This window comes from Gorilla gorilla, chromosome 10 (assembly GCF_029281585.2).
Source record: "Gorilla gorilla gorilla isolate KB3781 chromosome 10, NHGRI_mGorGor1-v2.1_pri, whole genome shotgun sequence".
In the NCBI taxonomy this organism is placed as follows: domain Eukaryota; kingdom Metazoa; phylum Chordata; class Mammalia; order Primates; family Hominidae; genus Gorilla; species Gorilla gorilla.
Window position 1 is genome coordinate 26,007,243 of NC_073234.2, and position 14,811 is coordinate 26,022,053.

At 36.9% G+C, this 14,811-nt stretch overlaps 1 protein-coding gene across 3 annotated transcripts in view; it reads right to left on the minus strand.

The window, feature by feature from the left end:
- The window catches only part of MAGOHB (mago homolog B, exon junction complex subunit), a 15,001-nt gene extending 234 nt beyond the window's left edge, over nucleotides 1-14,767 (minus strand). The window contains exons 1-8 of one of the 3 annotated variants that reach the window (XM_055358668.2): nucleotides 14,368-14,767; nucleotides 11,780-11,961; nucleotides 9,415-9,706; nucleotides 8,922-8,954; nucleotides 6,604-6,662; nucleotides 5,829-5,939; nucleotides 3,845-3,927; nucleotides 2,268-2,370 (exon numbers count right to left, since the gene is read on the minus strand). In XM_055358668.2, coding sequence (XP_055214643.1) covers nucleotides 2,271-2,370; nucleotides 3,845-3,927; nucleotides 5,829-5,939; nucleotides 6,604-6,662; nucleotides 8,922-8,954; nucleotides 9,415-9,508 — 480 coding nt within the window. In that variant the 5' untranslated portion in view covers nucleotides 9,509-9,706; nucleotides 11,780-11,961; nucleotides 14,368-14,767 and the 3' untranslated portion in view covers nucleotides 2,268-2,270. The other 2 variants (XM_063693816.1, XM_055358670.2) reach the window with 2 other exon arrangements.
- Between the last annotated feature and the right edge of the window lie 44 nt (nucleotides 14,768-14,811).

Sequence of the window (14,811 nt, forward strand, 5' to 3'; positions counted from 1 at the left end):
CAGCCTGATACCAATGAAATACCAAAGATAAATAATCTAAAGGCAAATAATCTAAGGACAGAGCAAGACAGCAACCAATTCAACAAACGTAAAAAACACCTACTATATGGAGAAGACTGTGCTAGGGTTCTGCACTATCTCATGAATGGGGAAGAGGTGGGATGAGGTGCGGACAGTACTTGGAAAAAGTTTGATTATTTCAAGTGGTCTCTTTATTAAGGAAGGAGGTAAAAGGAACATAACCTGAGTGCAATAAAAATCTAGTTTCATATAAAACTAGTACTATACAAAATTCAGTTTCTAATGATCACTGTCCATCAGCAACTTACAATCAAATAGAAGACAGATCAAAGTATAAGAAAATTGTAGACGGTAATATTTTCCTAATGACCTAGTCTCCCATCTTGGTTTAAATATGAGAAATTCTAGTAGATAGTGGGGATAGAGCTAAATAAACGAAAACGTAAGGAAGTTAGAGAATGGGGCCAAAGACTTAAAGATTTTTCAACGTAAGCACTATTTCTCCTCAACCTTGTTCAGTTTTTAATGGATCATCTTATTCAACAGGAGCCACAACCTGTTTTGAGGAACAACCAACAACTGTGGGCCTACTGGAAGTTCAAAAGACGACTGTTCCTGTTTCTGTTTGAGGTTGACATCTAAATGCAAGAAAATTACAATACGATTTCATACTGCACAATCATCAAGGTCTACAACTGGAACAGAAACATTTTACATACAAAAGACCTGAAGATGACAGTGTACTTGCATAATGAAGTTGAAATCATTTGACTTTCCATGGCAAACCTGAAGACAATGGGTATGCATTTTGAGGAGTAAAAAGGACCATCTAGTGCTCCATGGCAAACAGGTTACCAAGCCATGCTCTAGAGCTATACTGTCCAAAGGGTAGCCACTAGACACATGTGGCTATCTAAATTTAATCAAAATTAAATAGCACTACAAAAAAAGTAGTTTATTGGCACCAATTACACCAGTTAAGTGAAAAACCAAGATTTATTATAATAGAGATATTACAGTAAAAAAGATGTTAAGTATAGAATCTAGGTTGGCATATAGGTGTTCACTTTATAGTTCTCAAGAGTTTTTTATGTTTTATCCTTTTCACGTTAGAAAAAAATTGTTTAAATAGCACCATAAATTCAGTTATACAAGGCACACCTCAAGTAATCAGTAGGCCTCATTTGGCCAGTTGCTACCCTATTGGACTGCACATAGAACGTTTCCATTATTGCAAAAAAGTTATTGGACTGCCCGACTCTAGAGCCTAACTGCTCAGGAGTCCTGTCAAGCCTTCAGAAACTAATTATTCCACTCAAAATTCAGTGCTAACTTGTTCCATTGCAAGTGGATTATAACTACTGGAACAGTGCAACTTTTTAAGAGTGGGGCTTCAGAAGGAAGAATAAAAGGAAACAAGGAACATGGTTACTAAAAGTAATGAAAGAGGAAATCTATCAGAAAGAGGTTGAAAGGAACTGGGAAACTTAAGTGAGACTCGTGGTCAATAGGAGTTAAAAATATTTATGTACATTCATACATACATATATGTTTGTCTAAATGTTTAACAATTTATAAAGCTGAAAACTCATTTAGTTCTCCCCCCTCCCCTACACACCAAATACATTGTGAAATAAGGAATAAGGACATAATCAAAGATATGCCTAACATGGGGTAGACTGTACTCTTGTAACACTTTAGGACCTCACTGCTTATAACTGAAAATATTTAAATGTGAATAATCCCTGAGGGGTTTGTGATAACTGTAAAAAAAACTAGACCTTGTATAAGCCCCCCAAAATTAAATCCAATCATGTATGAAGGAAATAAGGGACAATCTACACTTGCCTTTCATGGATGGGAATCTGGCTACATATTTCCACCTAAAGTATCTTCTGTCACAGGATATATCTACCAGAACAATTTCTTATTATCTCTAAAGTGAATTAGAGACATAGCCTCCTGGAAAAAACAAAAAACTACTCTGCAACCAGAATTTGGTATGTTTTATTAGAGCAAATTTTTAACAAAAGGTGGCTTTTATTTACAGAATTTAATGTGTGTGGGGACTGTCCAACCCATGTGGACTCAAGTAAGGATAACCATTAAGCTTGCTAATGTATTTTCTTATTTTCAGTTTACATACAAATTTTTTTTGTTTGCTTCACATTCATAAAAACCCCAATACTATAAATGACAAATAACCCCTCCCATCCCTTAAATATAGAAACAGCCTGAAAACATACAATTTAAATTGGTTTAATCTTGAAGTGTAATCCAATAAGACTGAAAACTAAACATTTCAAGTCTTGTACCAAATAGTAAAATACTCGAAGGCCTTCAGGATCCCTAAAATTTAAAAAGGTAAAAGTTACTTTTTCTTCCTAGGATAAAACAATTCTTTAAATTCCTAAAACAAAACAAATCAAAATCTCATAACAATTAAGTTAACAAAATTTAGGAGAAAGGAAGGATTTTGCTGACAACTAAAATGAACATACAATTAATATCTTTTCTATACGAAAAAAATAGTTTCTTCATCAGTATTCATTTCAGTATTTAAAGAGTTCATATCCTTATGAATGTAATAACCACATCATAAAAATGTCTAATAAAGCAGAAAAAATAATACTGTAATGCTACCATTTCATAGAATAACTATAAACATTTTGATGTTTCTCTATTTTTTAATAACTAAAATTATTCCTTGTGCCCTTTTTTACATTACTTTCCCCACAGCATTAAAAAAAAAAATTCCCTAGTAATTTTTAATTAATTTAATAATTCTCTCCTTGTTAGACACTGGGGTTAATTTCCTATTATAAATAATACTTCAATGAGCATCTTCATGCATAATAAAGCTTTTCCAATATTTAGGAATAGTTCCATAGAAGAGATGCTCAGAAATGAAATTACTAGGCCAAAGGTGAATGAAAAATGTCAACCGTTTTTGATGCATATTACCAAACTGCTTTCCAAAAACCACTACCAATTTATAATCCCAGTAGGGTATCAATGCCACATCCTTACCAAATGTAGGAAAAGAAATTTGATAGTTTAAAAGCATTTGGATGGTCTTTGTGAACACAGATTTTACGTCCAATAGTTATCATGCATTCATTCCTTTCTCCTTTCCGCTAACAAATATTTATTGAAAGCATCTATTATGTGCAGGGCACTATGCTAACTCTGTGGATATAGCAAGGTTCTCAAGGAGCTTACATTCAAACCAGTAAAGCAGACAAATAGGTTATTACAATTCAGGGTGACAGAAAAAAGTAAGAGCACTATGGGGACACTTTGAGGGGAATGGGCACAAATAAAAATAAGTGGCTAGGATCAGACCAAGAAAATGGGATGTGCTACAAAACCCTGGGGCAGAGGAGAGACAGATCTTGGGAAGACATCGATAGCTAAAGGATACTTAGGCCATAATGGATTTTTTTCATCTTTTTCCCAAGTATTGAGCCCAAGAAGGAAAGTGAGATGATATAGGCCTAATGAGGCTGATATAATCCAATAAGGATTTCTTTCCTTTGGATTTGCTGATACTGTATCCACATTTTTACACAAAGTAGCTAATACAACTTGGGCATTATTATATACAGCTGTTGGATTAAAAGTTTTTGGAGAATCAATGAAATTGCTAACTTCTACTGAGAGACAAGATAATAAGCCTTTAATGACATAAAAATCAGAATTACATCTGCATAATAAACTGATAGGATGCCACTGAAATTATCTTGGCTAACAAACTGACTATAGTTCTAAAATGAGCCTCTGTAATAATGAAAACTTCGCCAAAATGCTTTAACATACTTACTTTGACTGATTTACATCAATAAGAGAACCTATTTTTGATGTGGTAAAAGATATGTGCTCATCTCCAATTACAATTTCAAGCTCCTAAAAAATATAGCAGAAAAATGTAGTTAATATAAAAATCTATCCCAGAGGTATCTGTATTCTTGCTACAAGCAGATCCCAATTTTAGTTGCAAGTTTTCTAGCAGCCAACAGAGGGAGTGGGGGGCAGGGGGGAAAGAAACATGGTTTCTTAGATATAAACTATATCCTTAAAATAAAAACTGCTCACGAGCACTACCCCCAAGTTTAGGACCAACAAAGAATTGCTTTCCAGAGACATAAAGACAACACTATGAAACAAAATGACAAAGAAATATTTCTTACAATGTCAGTAAAAACTAAAGACATCACTTTGAAGCACATGTTGTAAAAATGATAGGAGTATAAGACCATTTTTAATATGATAAATACACATTTTTTCTTTCTGGAAGATTCTACAAATAAAATGTGTAATATTAATAACCACCACCACTTTAGCACCTACTGTATGTCAGGCCCTAGTGGTAGGGACTTTGTACTCTCTGTAATCTTGAAAATAACCTTATTAACCTATTTTACAAATGTGTAATCCAAAACTCATAAAGTAGAAGAAAACACTTGTTGATATTTATAACCACTAATAATGATGGTACTTATATTTGATCCCAAGATGGTAAGACTTCAAAACTAATACTCCACAAAATAACTAAAATTAAGAACTAGTAAAAAAAAAAAAAAAAAAAACAACAACAACCTAATGTAGATGTTCCTAGTGTGCTGTAATTACTGTATAGATTTTTCCCTATATTGTTCATCTGCAGGCCTAAAACCAATAATTAAAAAGCTATATCTGTAACGAATCTTCAAGTTAACAGACACTATTGAAGACAATCCTAGCTATTTATTTAATCAGAGGCCTAATTATGCAGTTTATGACACACACAGAATGGAGAATTAGCTAAGATGCTCTAACAGCCATAAAACCTTTGACTTGATACAAAAGGCAATTTCTGAAGCATGCCTACTCCTCCCCACTAACCAAAACCCATGAACACATCCTTAAGTGAATAGATAAAATACTAGGCTCTCCCTGAGTCTAAATGATATAAAAGGTTAGCTGCTGTGGTTTGCTTTTTAGTACATATGTGTATCTGCATAAAACAAACTGAGGCCTAAATTTACTTTTTAAAAGTGATACGATGCTTAAAATAAATACTGTTAACTATTACCTTTGCTTTTCTAAATAATGCTTCTTTAAGCAGAAGACTTAAGTTACTCCTACAGAGTGTCAGCATGTGTTAGATTTCTCCACATTTTCTTCTATTCAAAGAAGGTGATATAAAGTACAATCCTCAGGGATATACAAAAGTGAAATTAAATGTTTCTTCCTTCCAGGGGTTGTTGAAGGAATTTCTCCAAGAGTTGAAAAGACCCAATTCAGAAACCAAACTTTCTTTTTACAGAGTGAAATTAGGCCTTCAGAGTTCTTCAGAAGCCTGAGAAACATCATTTATTCTGAAGGAATATGAGAGGGAAATGCAATCATCAGTTTTAACAAAGAAACCACCAATCAAGTTTCTCTCTGGGGTATAGGGATGCAAATAAGAATTTTAGAAGTTATGATTTGGCGAAAATAAATTTTACATAGTCATATTCTTAATAAAAGTGATTAACACACAACAGAAATTATTCATAACACTGCATTGTGAAAACATCCTAACGTTGGCTGGGGTGACTACAGAGAAAGATGTCTAAATTTAGAGCTATGCACTGACCCCTTCACTACTAGGAGGTAGCACAGAAAAACAGAACTAAGAGATAAAATTAAAGAGAATTTACCAGGTGCCTATTAAATAGAAAGCCAAAGAATCAACTTAGACTCATTCCAAATAAATAACGGGAAACAAAATAGTATTATCAATTTTTAATATTTATATACTTAAAGAATCACTAAATACAAACCTGTCGGCCAACCCTATCAGGGGGAGGCCACAAAGCATCATCTTCTTTTGTAATTTCACTGTCATCAATAATTCTCTTCAGTTCTTCCATTACACTCTTGTGCACATAAGCCTAAAAATTAATCATAATAAAATGTGATAATGCCCACCTATGTCACCCCTCAACTCAGAAAGAAATGAGTTACAAACCCTGAATATCCAAATAGAGGAATATAGGAAAATTTAATTGATTCCAAAAGTAGAGGAGACAGAATCACTTATCCTTGTTACATTGCCTTTCTTCATCTCTTGCCCTTTCCTTTCACATACATTTTTTCCCTCTTCTCATCATTACCTGTCTTTCAAACACTGTATTCTGTCTTTGCAACACTGAGATCCAAATACCCACAAGTGGTTAACTTGTGTCATCACAAGATCTATAAGGTGAACTGTAATAAATGCAAGTATACTGAGGCAGGAGAATCGCTTGAGCCTGGGAGGCAGAGGTTGCAGTGAGCTGAGATCAAGCCACTGCACTCCAGCTTGGGTAACAGAGCGAGACTCTGTCCCTTAATCAATAAATCAATAAATCAATAAATGCAAGTGTAGTTCACGTCAAGGTTAGTTCTCTGAACTTTCTCATTCCTATGGATGCAAACATTGTATCTAAGTTAAATGGAAACTCTTTCAATCTATAAATTGCCTTCTTCTTTACAATATAGCCTTAGATGTACTTTTTTAAATTCAACACAGACCTAACTGCAAAAAAGAAAAAAAGACATTCACATAGAACTTACCTCTTTTCTGATCATGACATCATTTTTGTAATTGCTGTTGTTGGCATATCTAAGCTTTCCTGTGGGAAGTGGAAAAAAATCAGTTTATAATAGCAAAAACTGCTAAAAAAATTAACATCATATACAATTTTGAAGGTAAAGATCATTTTATACTACTATTTTTATTAATATTTCCTCCCTCCTTGTGTAAGATCATTGCTAGACATGTAGACAATAAATGTTTGCTGGTTAAGTTTGCTGAAGTTGAAGCTAGCCAAATATTTAAACAGCCCATGCCTACAATATATATTGGGTCATTTTTAAGGCCTATTTTCTTAAGCTACATCATGAACTAGAAAGAGAATCTGCAAAAGGCACTAACATTCCTTTAAAGTTTGTTATATGTCTGTATTGGTGCTAAGTGCCTCACCCAGAGCATTTAATCTAATCTGTAAAACAATCCCAAAAATCGGGTTTTATTCTCTCACCTATTTATAGGAGAGAAAACAAAGTTAAGTAACTTTACCAGGGTCACACAAGATTCAGATCTAGATCTACTTTCTTTCAATATTCAGGCTTTCCCCACTACACCAAAATGTTCTCTTTTAAAAATTTTTTTCCTTCAAATGTATGCATGCAATTATAATGCAGACATTTTAGAATTATGACTAGGAAGCATACAAACGATGCTTCTGGATCAAAGTTGATGAGTTTGTTAGCTAGTTTATATTTAATTTTAATCCATCATGATTGTTTTATTATCTGATGTATGCTTCCCCTTATGGCTAGTCGGTTGCCCAGACACAGCTATAATGTGCAACAGGTACTCTAAAATGATAGAAATGCCAGTCTTTGATGGCTTGGCGCCAGGCGCAGTGGCTCATGCCTGTAATCCCAGCAATTTGGGAGGCTGAGATGGGTGGATCACCTGAGGTCAGCAGTTCGAGACCAGCCTGGCCAACGTGGAGAAACCCCGTCTCTACTAAAAATACGAAAAAATAGCTAGGCATGGTGGCCCATGCCTGCAATCCCAGCTACTCGGGAGGATGAGGCAGGAGAATCGCTTCAATCCACGAGGCGGAGGTTGCAGTGAGCCGAGATCGCACCACTGCACTGCAGCCTGGACGACAGAGCAAGACTCGTCTCAAAAAAAAAAAAAAAGAAAGAAAAGAAACGCGTCTTCGGGAGGCTCAGTATTACCAATGGAAGTATGTGTAACAGTGTAGTGGCAGATACATTGATTAGAACCACTGTTCTAGCATAAAACTTCCCTGATAATATTCAGGTACTTAATTCATGTGACCTGCTAAAAGTGATAGGGACGAGCTTGATGGTGTTCGCAGGCAGGGGAACTGAAAATAATACTACATAAAGAATAGATGAATTCAGGTAAATTCAGCTGAATTTATGGGGAGAGTCAGGTTAAATACAGTGATTAAGGTTTCTAAATAATTGCAGGGCTGGCCCGGTGGCTCATGCTTGTAATCCCAGGACTGTGGGTGGCTGACGCTGGTGGATCCCTTGACCTCAGGGGTTTGAAGCCAGCCTGGGCAACATGGGGAAACCCATCTCTAAAAAAAATAACATAACATAACATAACATAACAAAACAAACATAACATAACATAACATAACATAACATAATTAGCTGGGTGAGGTGGCGCAGGCCTGTATTCCCAGCACCTCGGCAGGCTGAGGTGAGGGATCACTTGCACTAGGAAGGCGGAGGTTGCAGTGAGCTGAGATCGTGCCACTGCACTCAGATCTGGGTGACAGAGTGAGACCTTGTTTCAAAATAATAATAATAATAATAATAATTGCAGGACTGTAGTTAACGTGAGTTCTGCCTGAAATGCTTGATACTCTTCTCCTTTCCTAATATACGTTCCTTCTCTAATTTTTTATTCTTGCTCTCACAGAACATTGTCCAAAGCCTGCTTATAGGACTTAATACGCATACTGCTTTATAGTTAAATGTCTGTGCCTCCCACCAAGACAAATCTGCTTTAGTTAAATTTGTCTTACTCATTACTGTACCTTAAAATTTTGTATTTGCTTGTTGTCCAGCACAAAACGTGCATTCAAAAAAACCCAAAAAATATATATCCAAATGAACTTTCTTGTTGCAGGTAGGCAAGATCAATGTAACGTTCTCTAAGGATAGCGCTGTCAGAAAACACACTGTTGCACACTACTTGGGTAGCAGTTTCACCTCATCCTCTGCTCATACTGCTCTGGAAGTCTGTTTTTTTCTCTCAAAGGCCAAGTCTCTCATTTCGAGACTCATCTCAAGAGTGCCGTCCTCTAAGATCTTCCTGACTCCCTCCTGTGGAACTTTACCTCTCCCCTCTTGCTTGGTACTCTTCATGCGTCCTATGGTGAACAATTACACGTAAACACCTAAAACATATTATTCTTCTCATTTGTTAACACGTTGGGCTCCTCCCCTTCAAAGAAAACACACAGCCTAAATGAAGAAAAGGTACTGGTCACCACAAGATTTTATTCATCCACTGGACCACCCGCTGGTGGAGGTGTTTTCAAAAAAGTGCTAGCATTTTCAATCAGGGCGACAATCTAGAGTCCCTTCTGGTGCACTGTTACAGAATTCTGATTACTGTAGGTTCAACTTTTCAGTTTGTGACAGGATTAGCTTTAATTTATTGCAATTAATTCTCTTTCATTTATAAAACCAACTTATGCCTCCTCTATTCTTAAGCTCCTATTTCCTTCGAGGGAAGCAGTGGCCTCCGCCGCCTGTACCCCCCACACCACCCGGCCTCTCGGTCTCGCTCCCCTTTCCCAGCACCGCGTGCCGTGGGCCTCTTCTCACCGTCCGGCCGAAATTCGAACTCCAGAAACTCGTGCCCAAACTTGCCCTTGTGCCCTACGTAGTAGCGCAGGTAGAAATCGCTAGCCATAGCCATTTTTGTACCCGGGAAGCCCGCCGAAAACTCAGCCAACGTGTCCCCCGGCGCCTTGCAGTGACGTCATCGCGCGGAATAAGTGCGTCACCACAGGCGCTTCTCTTCCGCCTGCCGTGCAGCCCTAGACGAAAGCGTGAAAGCCGAGTATCGCGTGAGAGGCGCTGAAGGGAGGGTCGCAGCGCCGTGACTTTCGCTTTCCTAGGAATGGAGGCACATTGTTTTCAAAATAAAGATTACATTATACTAGCAAAGATTAGAAATGTGAGCATATGATAGTCTTTTTTATGGACTTAGAGCTAAAGGTTTGCAAGTCACTTTTACTTTTCTGGTCTCCCAATCCTTGCGGCGTTTGTGAGGTGGATGTGGCTCTATGCCCCCTTTAACTGTGAGCTAAATAAAGATAAAGCTTAGAATCGAAATGGCAGACCGGGAATATAAACCATTTTTCTTACTTAATTTCTAACAGGGTGCTTTCCCTTTGGATAGCGATTGGTACTTAGCCGGGACCTATAAGCCTATAATAATAGAGACAAAGTCAAAGGAATCCAAGTCTTAAAACACTCACACCGCCCACCACACCTGAAAAACCCTGACAGTCACCGTGCTTTTTTTAACAGCAGAATTTCTAAGGCTCTTAATTCATTCAATAAGGGTTAACTTTTAGTAGCCTGTGAAGTTTTGGCAATTTGACTTAAGATACAATAATAGTTTAGCCCATTATTGTTTCTCGCCAGATAGAATTAAATTGGGGGAATGAAAGAATGCTCCAGTGTGGCGTAGTTTTTAAGGTAAGGGAAAGACTTTTACACAAAGTTTCCTTTTCAAATATTGATCACCCTTTTGTTATCAACACACAGAGTAATCCTATCTGTCGGTTGACAGCCTTCAGTGATTTTAGTAGAAAGTGGTGGTGAGAAGACCTGGGATTCAATCCCAACACTTAACAGCTAACTAACCTCGGGCAAGTGACTATCTCTAAGCCTGTTTGTTCATCAGCCTAATGCATATACAGCAATCTACATTGCCAAGCTCACAGAATTCTTGAGAGATCCAATGAGATAATATGTAAAATAAGCTTTAAATTTTATAAAACAGTTTTAACAAACATTTCCTATGTGACAGTTTGAAACTAGAAATAAGCCATTTGATCTGGTAGTCTAGAAAAGAAAGCAAACATGTAAGGCAAATACCAGCACAAGGGAGCAATTGCTATAATTAAGAATATATGTGCCATCCTGGCCAGCATGGTGAAACCCCGTCTCTGTTAAAAACACAAAAAAAATTAGCTGGGCGTGGTGGCGCGTGCCTGTAGTACCAGATACGCGGGAGGCTGAGGCAGGAGAATTGCTTGAACCCGGGAGGCAGAGGTTTCAGTGAGCTGAGATCGTGCCACTGCATTCCAGCCTGGGCAACAAGAGCGAAACTCTGTCTCAAAAAAAAAAAAAAAGAAAAGAAAAGAAAGCATATATGTGGCCGGGCGCAGTGGCTCATGTCTGTAATCCCAGCACTTTGGGAGGCCAAAGGGGGCAAATCACCCGAGGTCAGGAGTTCAAGACCAGCCTGGCCAACATGGCAAAACCTTGTCTTTACTAAAAATACAAAAATTAGCCAGGTTTGGTGGCACGCGCCCGTAATCTTAGCTACTCAGGAGGCTGAGGCAGGAGAATCGCTTGAACCCGGGAGGCGGAGATCGCGCAGTTGCACTCCAGCCTGGGTGACAAGAGCGAAACTTCGTCTAAAAAAAAAAAAAGTGTGTAAAACATGCCGGTAGTACAGCAGAGGAAGCGAGAGCATTCTATTGCAGAATAGGGAAATTTGAAAAAAGAGTATTGGAAAAGGCTTGTCAACGGAAGTGTTTGAATTGGACCTTGAGAAGTAAGTTCTGTGTATGTTCAGTGGGATGAAAAAGCATTCCAGGCAGAAAATGACCCGAGCAAAGACAGTGGTGTGAAAATTCATGTTTGGGGAACACTAAGAAATTCGGTATAGCTAGAGCATAAGGTTCAAGTAGAATGACTAAAAAGGCAAATTGGGCCACGTTTCCTTGAGTCCATATTAGTAGTTATATAACTATTAATATGGAAAAATGAATCAGTCCCTACAATAGGCCACCATTTTGGAAAGTAAGTAAGAAACAGGAAGCACCATGTTTTATCACTAGGGTGACTAGCCGTTCCAGTTTGACCAGGACTGTGGAGTTTACTGGGAAATGGGACTTTCCATACCTGGAAACACCCAGGCAAACTGAGATGGGTTGGTCACCACACTTACCACAAGAATAATTCACAGAAATTTGAGCACTCTATTCCGTAGTATCTCTGGAAATATCAGCTGTAATCCATTTTGTTGAATTATATGGAAAGCCTCATTCAATACCTTAGATTCCCTAATGTCTCTCCTTCAGGTTTTTGGCACATGTGCCAATGTTCATCTTCATGTTTACCTAAATAGAACTATGGATACCAGAATGTGTAACTATATAAATAGAGGTTACAGAATGCACAAAGTATTAACATCTTTGTTAAATGGGCCAGTTACTGTCTTGATCTCCAAAAATGACATAGGGGTTCAAGACTATCATCCTACCTGTTTGTAAGATAAAATATGAAACTATATTTACTTAACTCTTTATATTTTAAGCCAAAATTTGAACCTTTTGTATTGAAGCAAGAATTACAAAGTGATAAAGCATTTGCGTTGTGTTGTATTCTTGGATGGTACACAACAGTGTTGTGGAAATGTTCTTCTGTACGGCTGCTGAGCACTTGAAATGTGACTACTGTGACTTCGAACTGAATTCTTAATTGTGATTAATTTAGATTAACATTTAAATAAACACATGTGGCTAGAAGCTACTGTATTGGTCAGCACAGTTAGAATCTTTTCATACACTTTTAGTTGGGCTAGAAATCGCAAAAAAAAAAAATTGTGAACATTTTCAAATTGCTTGTTGTAGGCTCCAAATTAGGACGTACTTACTGATATCAACACAGTTTACTTATGAAAATAAATGTTTGAGCTGCTTAAGTGAAGCCAAAATACTGTTTCCACCTTTGCTAACACAGCGGTAAATTTCAAAGCACAAAGTGAAGTAGGTAAGAAATAAACGTTTCATTTCCATCTGAAATTAGGGCTTAATGATCAAATCATTCTGACTTCCAATTTTCAGAAACATGTTCCATGTTTATTGTGATAAGCACTAGATATTATAGTCTCATGTTTTAAATTTATGAATAACGTCTGATTCATTTGATTTTGTATTTACAGAACAAAAGATGTCAGGGCTATCTCATTCAGTTATTAATAAATGGATCAGAGTAGTAAGTCAAGAATAAGTGCATAATGCGGTTTAAATTTTAAAAAATACTCAGAATGAGGTAGTATTTTAATTTTTAATTCATCCAACCCACCTTGCTCTTCTCTTTTTCCATAATAGACTTCCCTGTGGACTTTAGCCTTATCTGTCTTTTTACCACTTAGTGGTATTAACTTTTTAAATAAGAGAATCACGATCATGCAGAAACACCAAACTTTCCACACCATTCGTTATCACATATGTTCATATATGGCGAGAACTTGGAGCTACTTCTAGATTACCATGACATGATATATTTAATTCAATTGTTCAATCTAAAATTTTTTTCCAGCAAATGACAATATTATCTGCTTCAAACACATAGCATAATCTCTAACTCTTTTCCCCAAAACGGGTAAACACAGTATGCTAAATTAAGGGTAATAGGACATCTTCCAGTCTTCCACTGTATTTGCTACTTATTTATTTCAATAAGAGTGTTAAAGCAAAATTTAAAAAAATTATTGCAACAAAGTTAAGATTAAGAAATCTTAATTAACTGACTTTTTTGTTTTAAAATGCTAAAAAAAAAAACCCCACGACTATTATTTGATTTTAATAACAGAATACCTAAATCTGGCATAAAAAAACATAGTGTGCTCCATAAGCATAATTTAAGAACTACTGGTTCAGACTATTCTATTTTAAATGACGTTGCCAAGTTTCCCTTAGACACTGTATCTAGGTGGGTGTTTGCGTTGTTCCTAAGTGTTGGAATTTTTTTTAACAATAAAGCATAGATTGGAAAAACAAGACTGGAAGAGAAGGCAATCAAAACAATACAACAAAATCTATCTAGAGTCAACCCGATTAAATGATAAATATTTTGATTCTTTTTTTCATTCATTAGCTTGGAAACATCTAGTTTGGCTGAAAGGTCAATGATGCCAGAAATATCATCCTCCTTCTGGAAGAAGCCTGGCCAAGTGAGAGAAAGACCCAGTTTTCTTAGAGTAAAAATTACTGTATCCAGTTTTCTGGGCCAGAAAAACAAATAAAATTGGGGGTAAAAAACTTAAATATCAATTGTCTGCTTCTTTCTCTCCTACTAAAAGAAATATGACAGTACAACAAAGCAACCTTCCATTTCACTGTGTTCCACTTTCCCTTAGCTCACCGTGCCGCAACCCATATGCTTTCTTGCAGTTCCTTGCCTCAGAATTTTCACGCACACATGTCCTCTCCTGGGAGACTCTTCTTATTCGGCCTGGGTTACTTACCCATCCCTAAGGTCTCAGTTTATAGCCCATTTCTGTTCAGGGAAGTGTTCCTTTCAAACTCCCTTCTACTACCCTATGCTTTTTCTTCATAGCACTTAACACTTTGCACTTAACAGATACCCACACAAATAAATGTATAATGTGTCTCACCTTCTAGACTGTAATCAAAAGCTCCCTATTTCTTTTATCCTACACCTAGCCAAGTGTCTGGCACAGCAAGCCTTAACACTCAATATTTTTAAGTAATCAGATAAATAAGTAAATATTTGTAATTTTGACTTAACTGAACAGCTGAGAGGCAACAGTGGGATTCCATAGGACTTTGTAATTTTGTGTGAAGCCACTCTTCTGCCCTTCTCCCTACTGCAACTTGCTACCCATTTAAATCCTGACTAGTCATTGTGGTATTCTTACAGCGGCAAGAATCATTATTCCTTTAGCTGACTCATTATGATTCCATCAGGATTCCAACTTCTACAACATTTTTAGCTGCCAGTCATCTTTCTTATGGTAGCCTTAGATGTCCCTTCCAGGGTACCCAAAGTGTTTTTTAAAATTGCAGACCACCATGTTCAACAGAATTGCCCTCATGATGATGTTTTCAATATTTTGTAATAGTAGGAGTCCACTATCATCATCCAAAAGCGTACGAAAATGATGACTTCATCATTGCACATGTATAATATCACTACTTGTGCCATATCATCACCTTTAGGCACGTCCTGCCT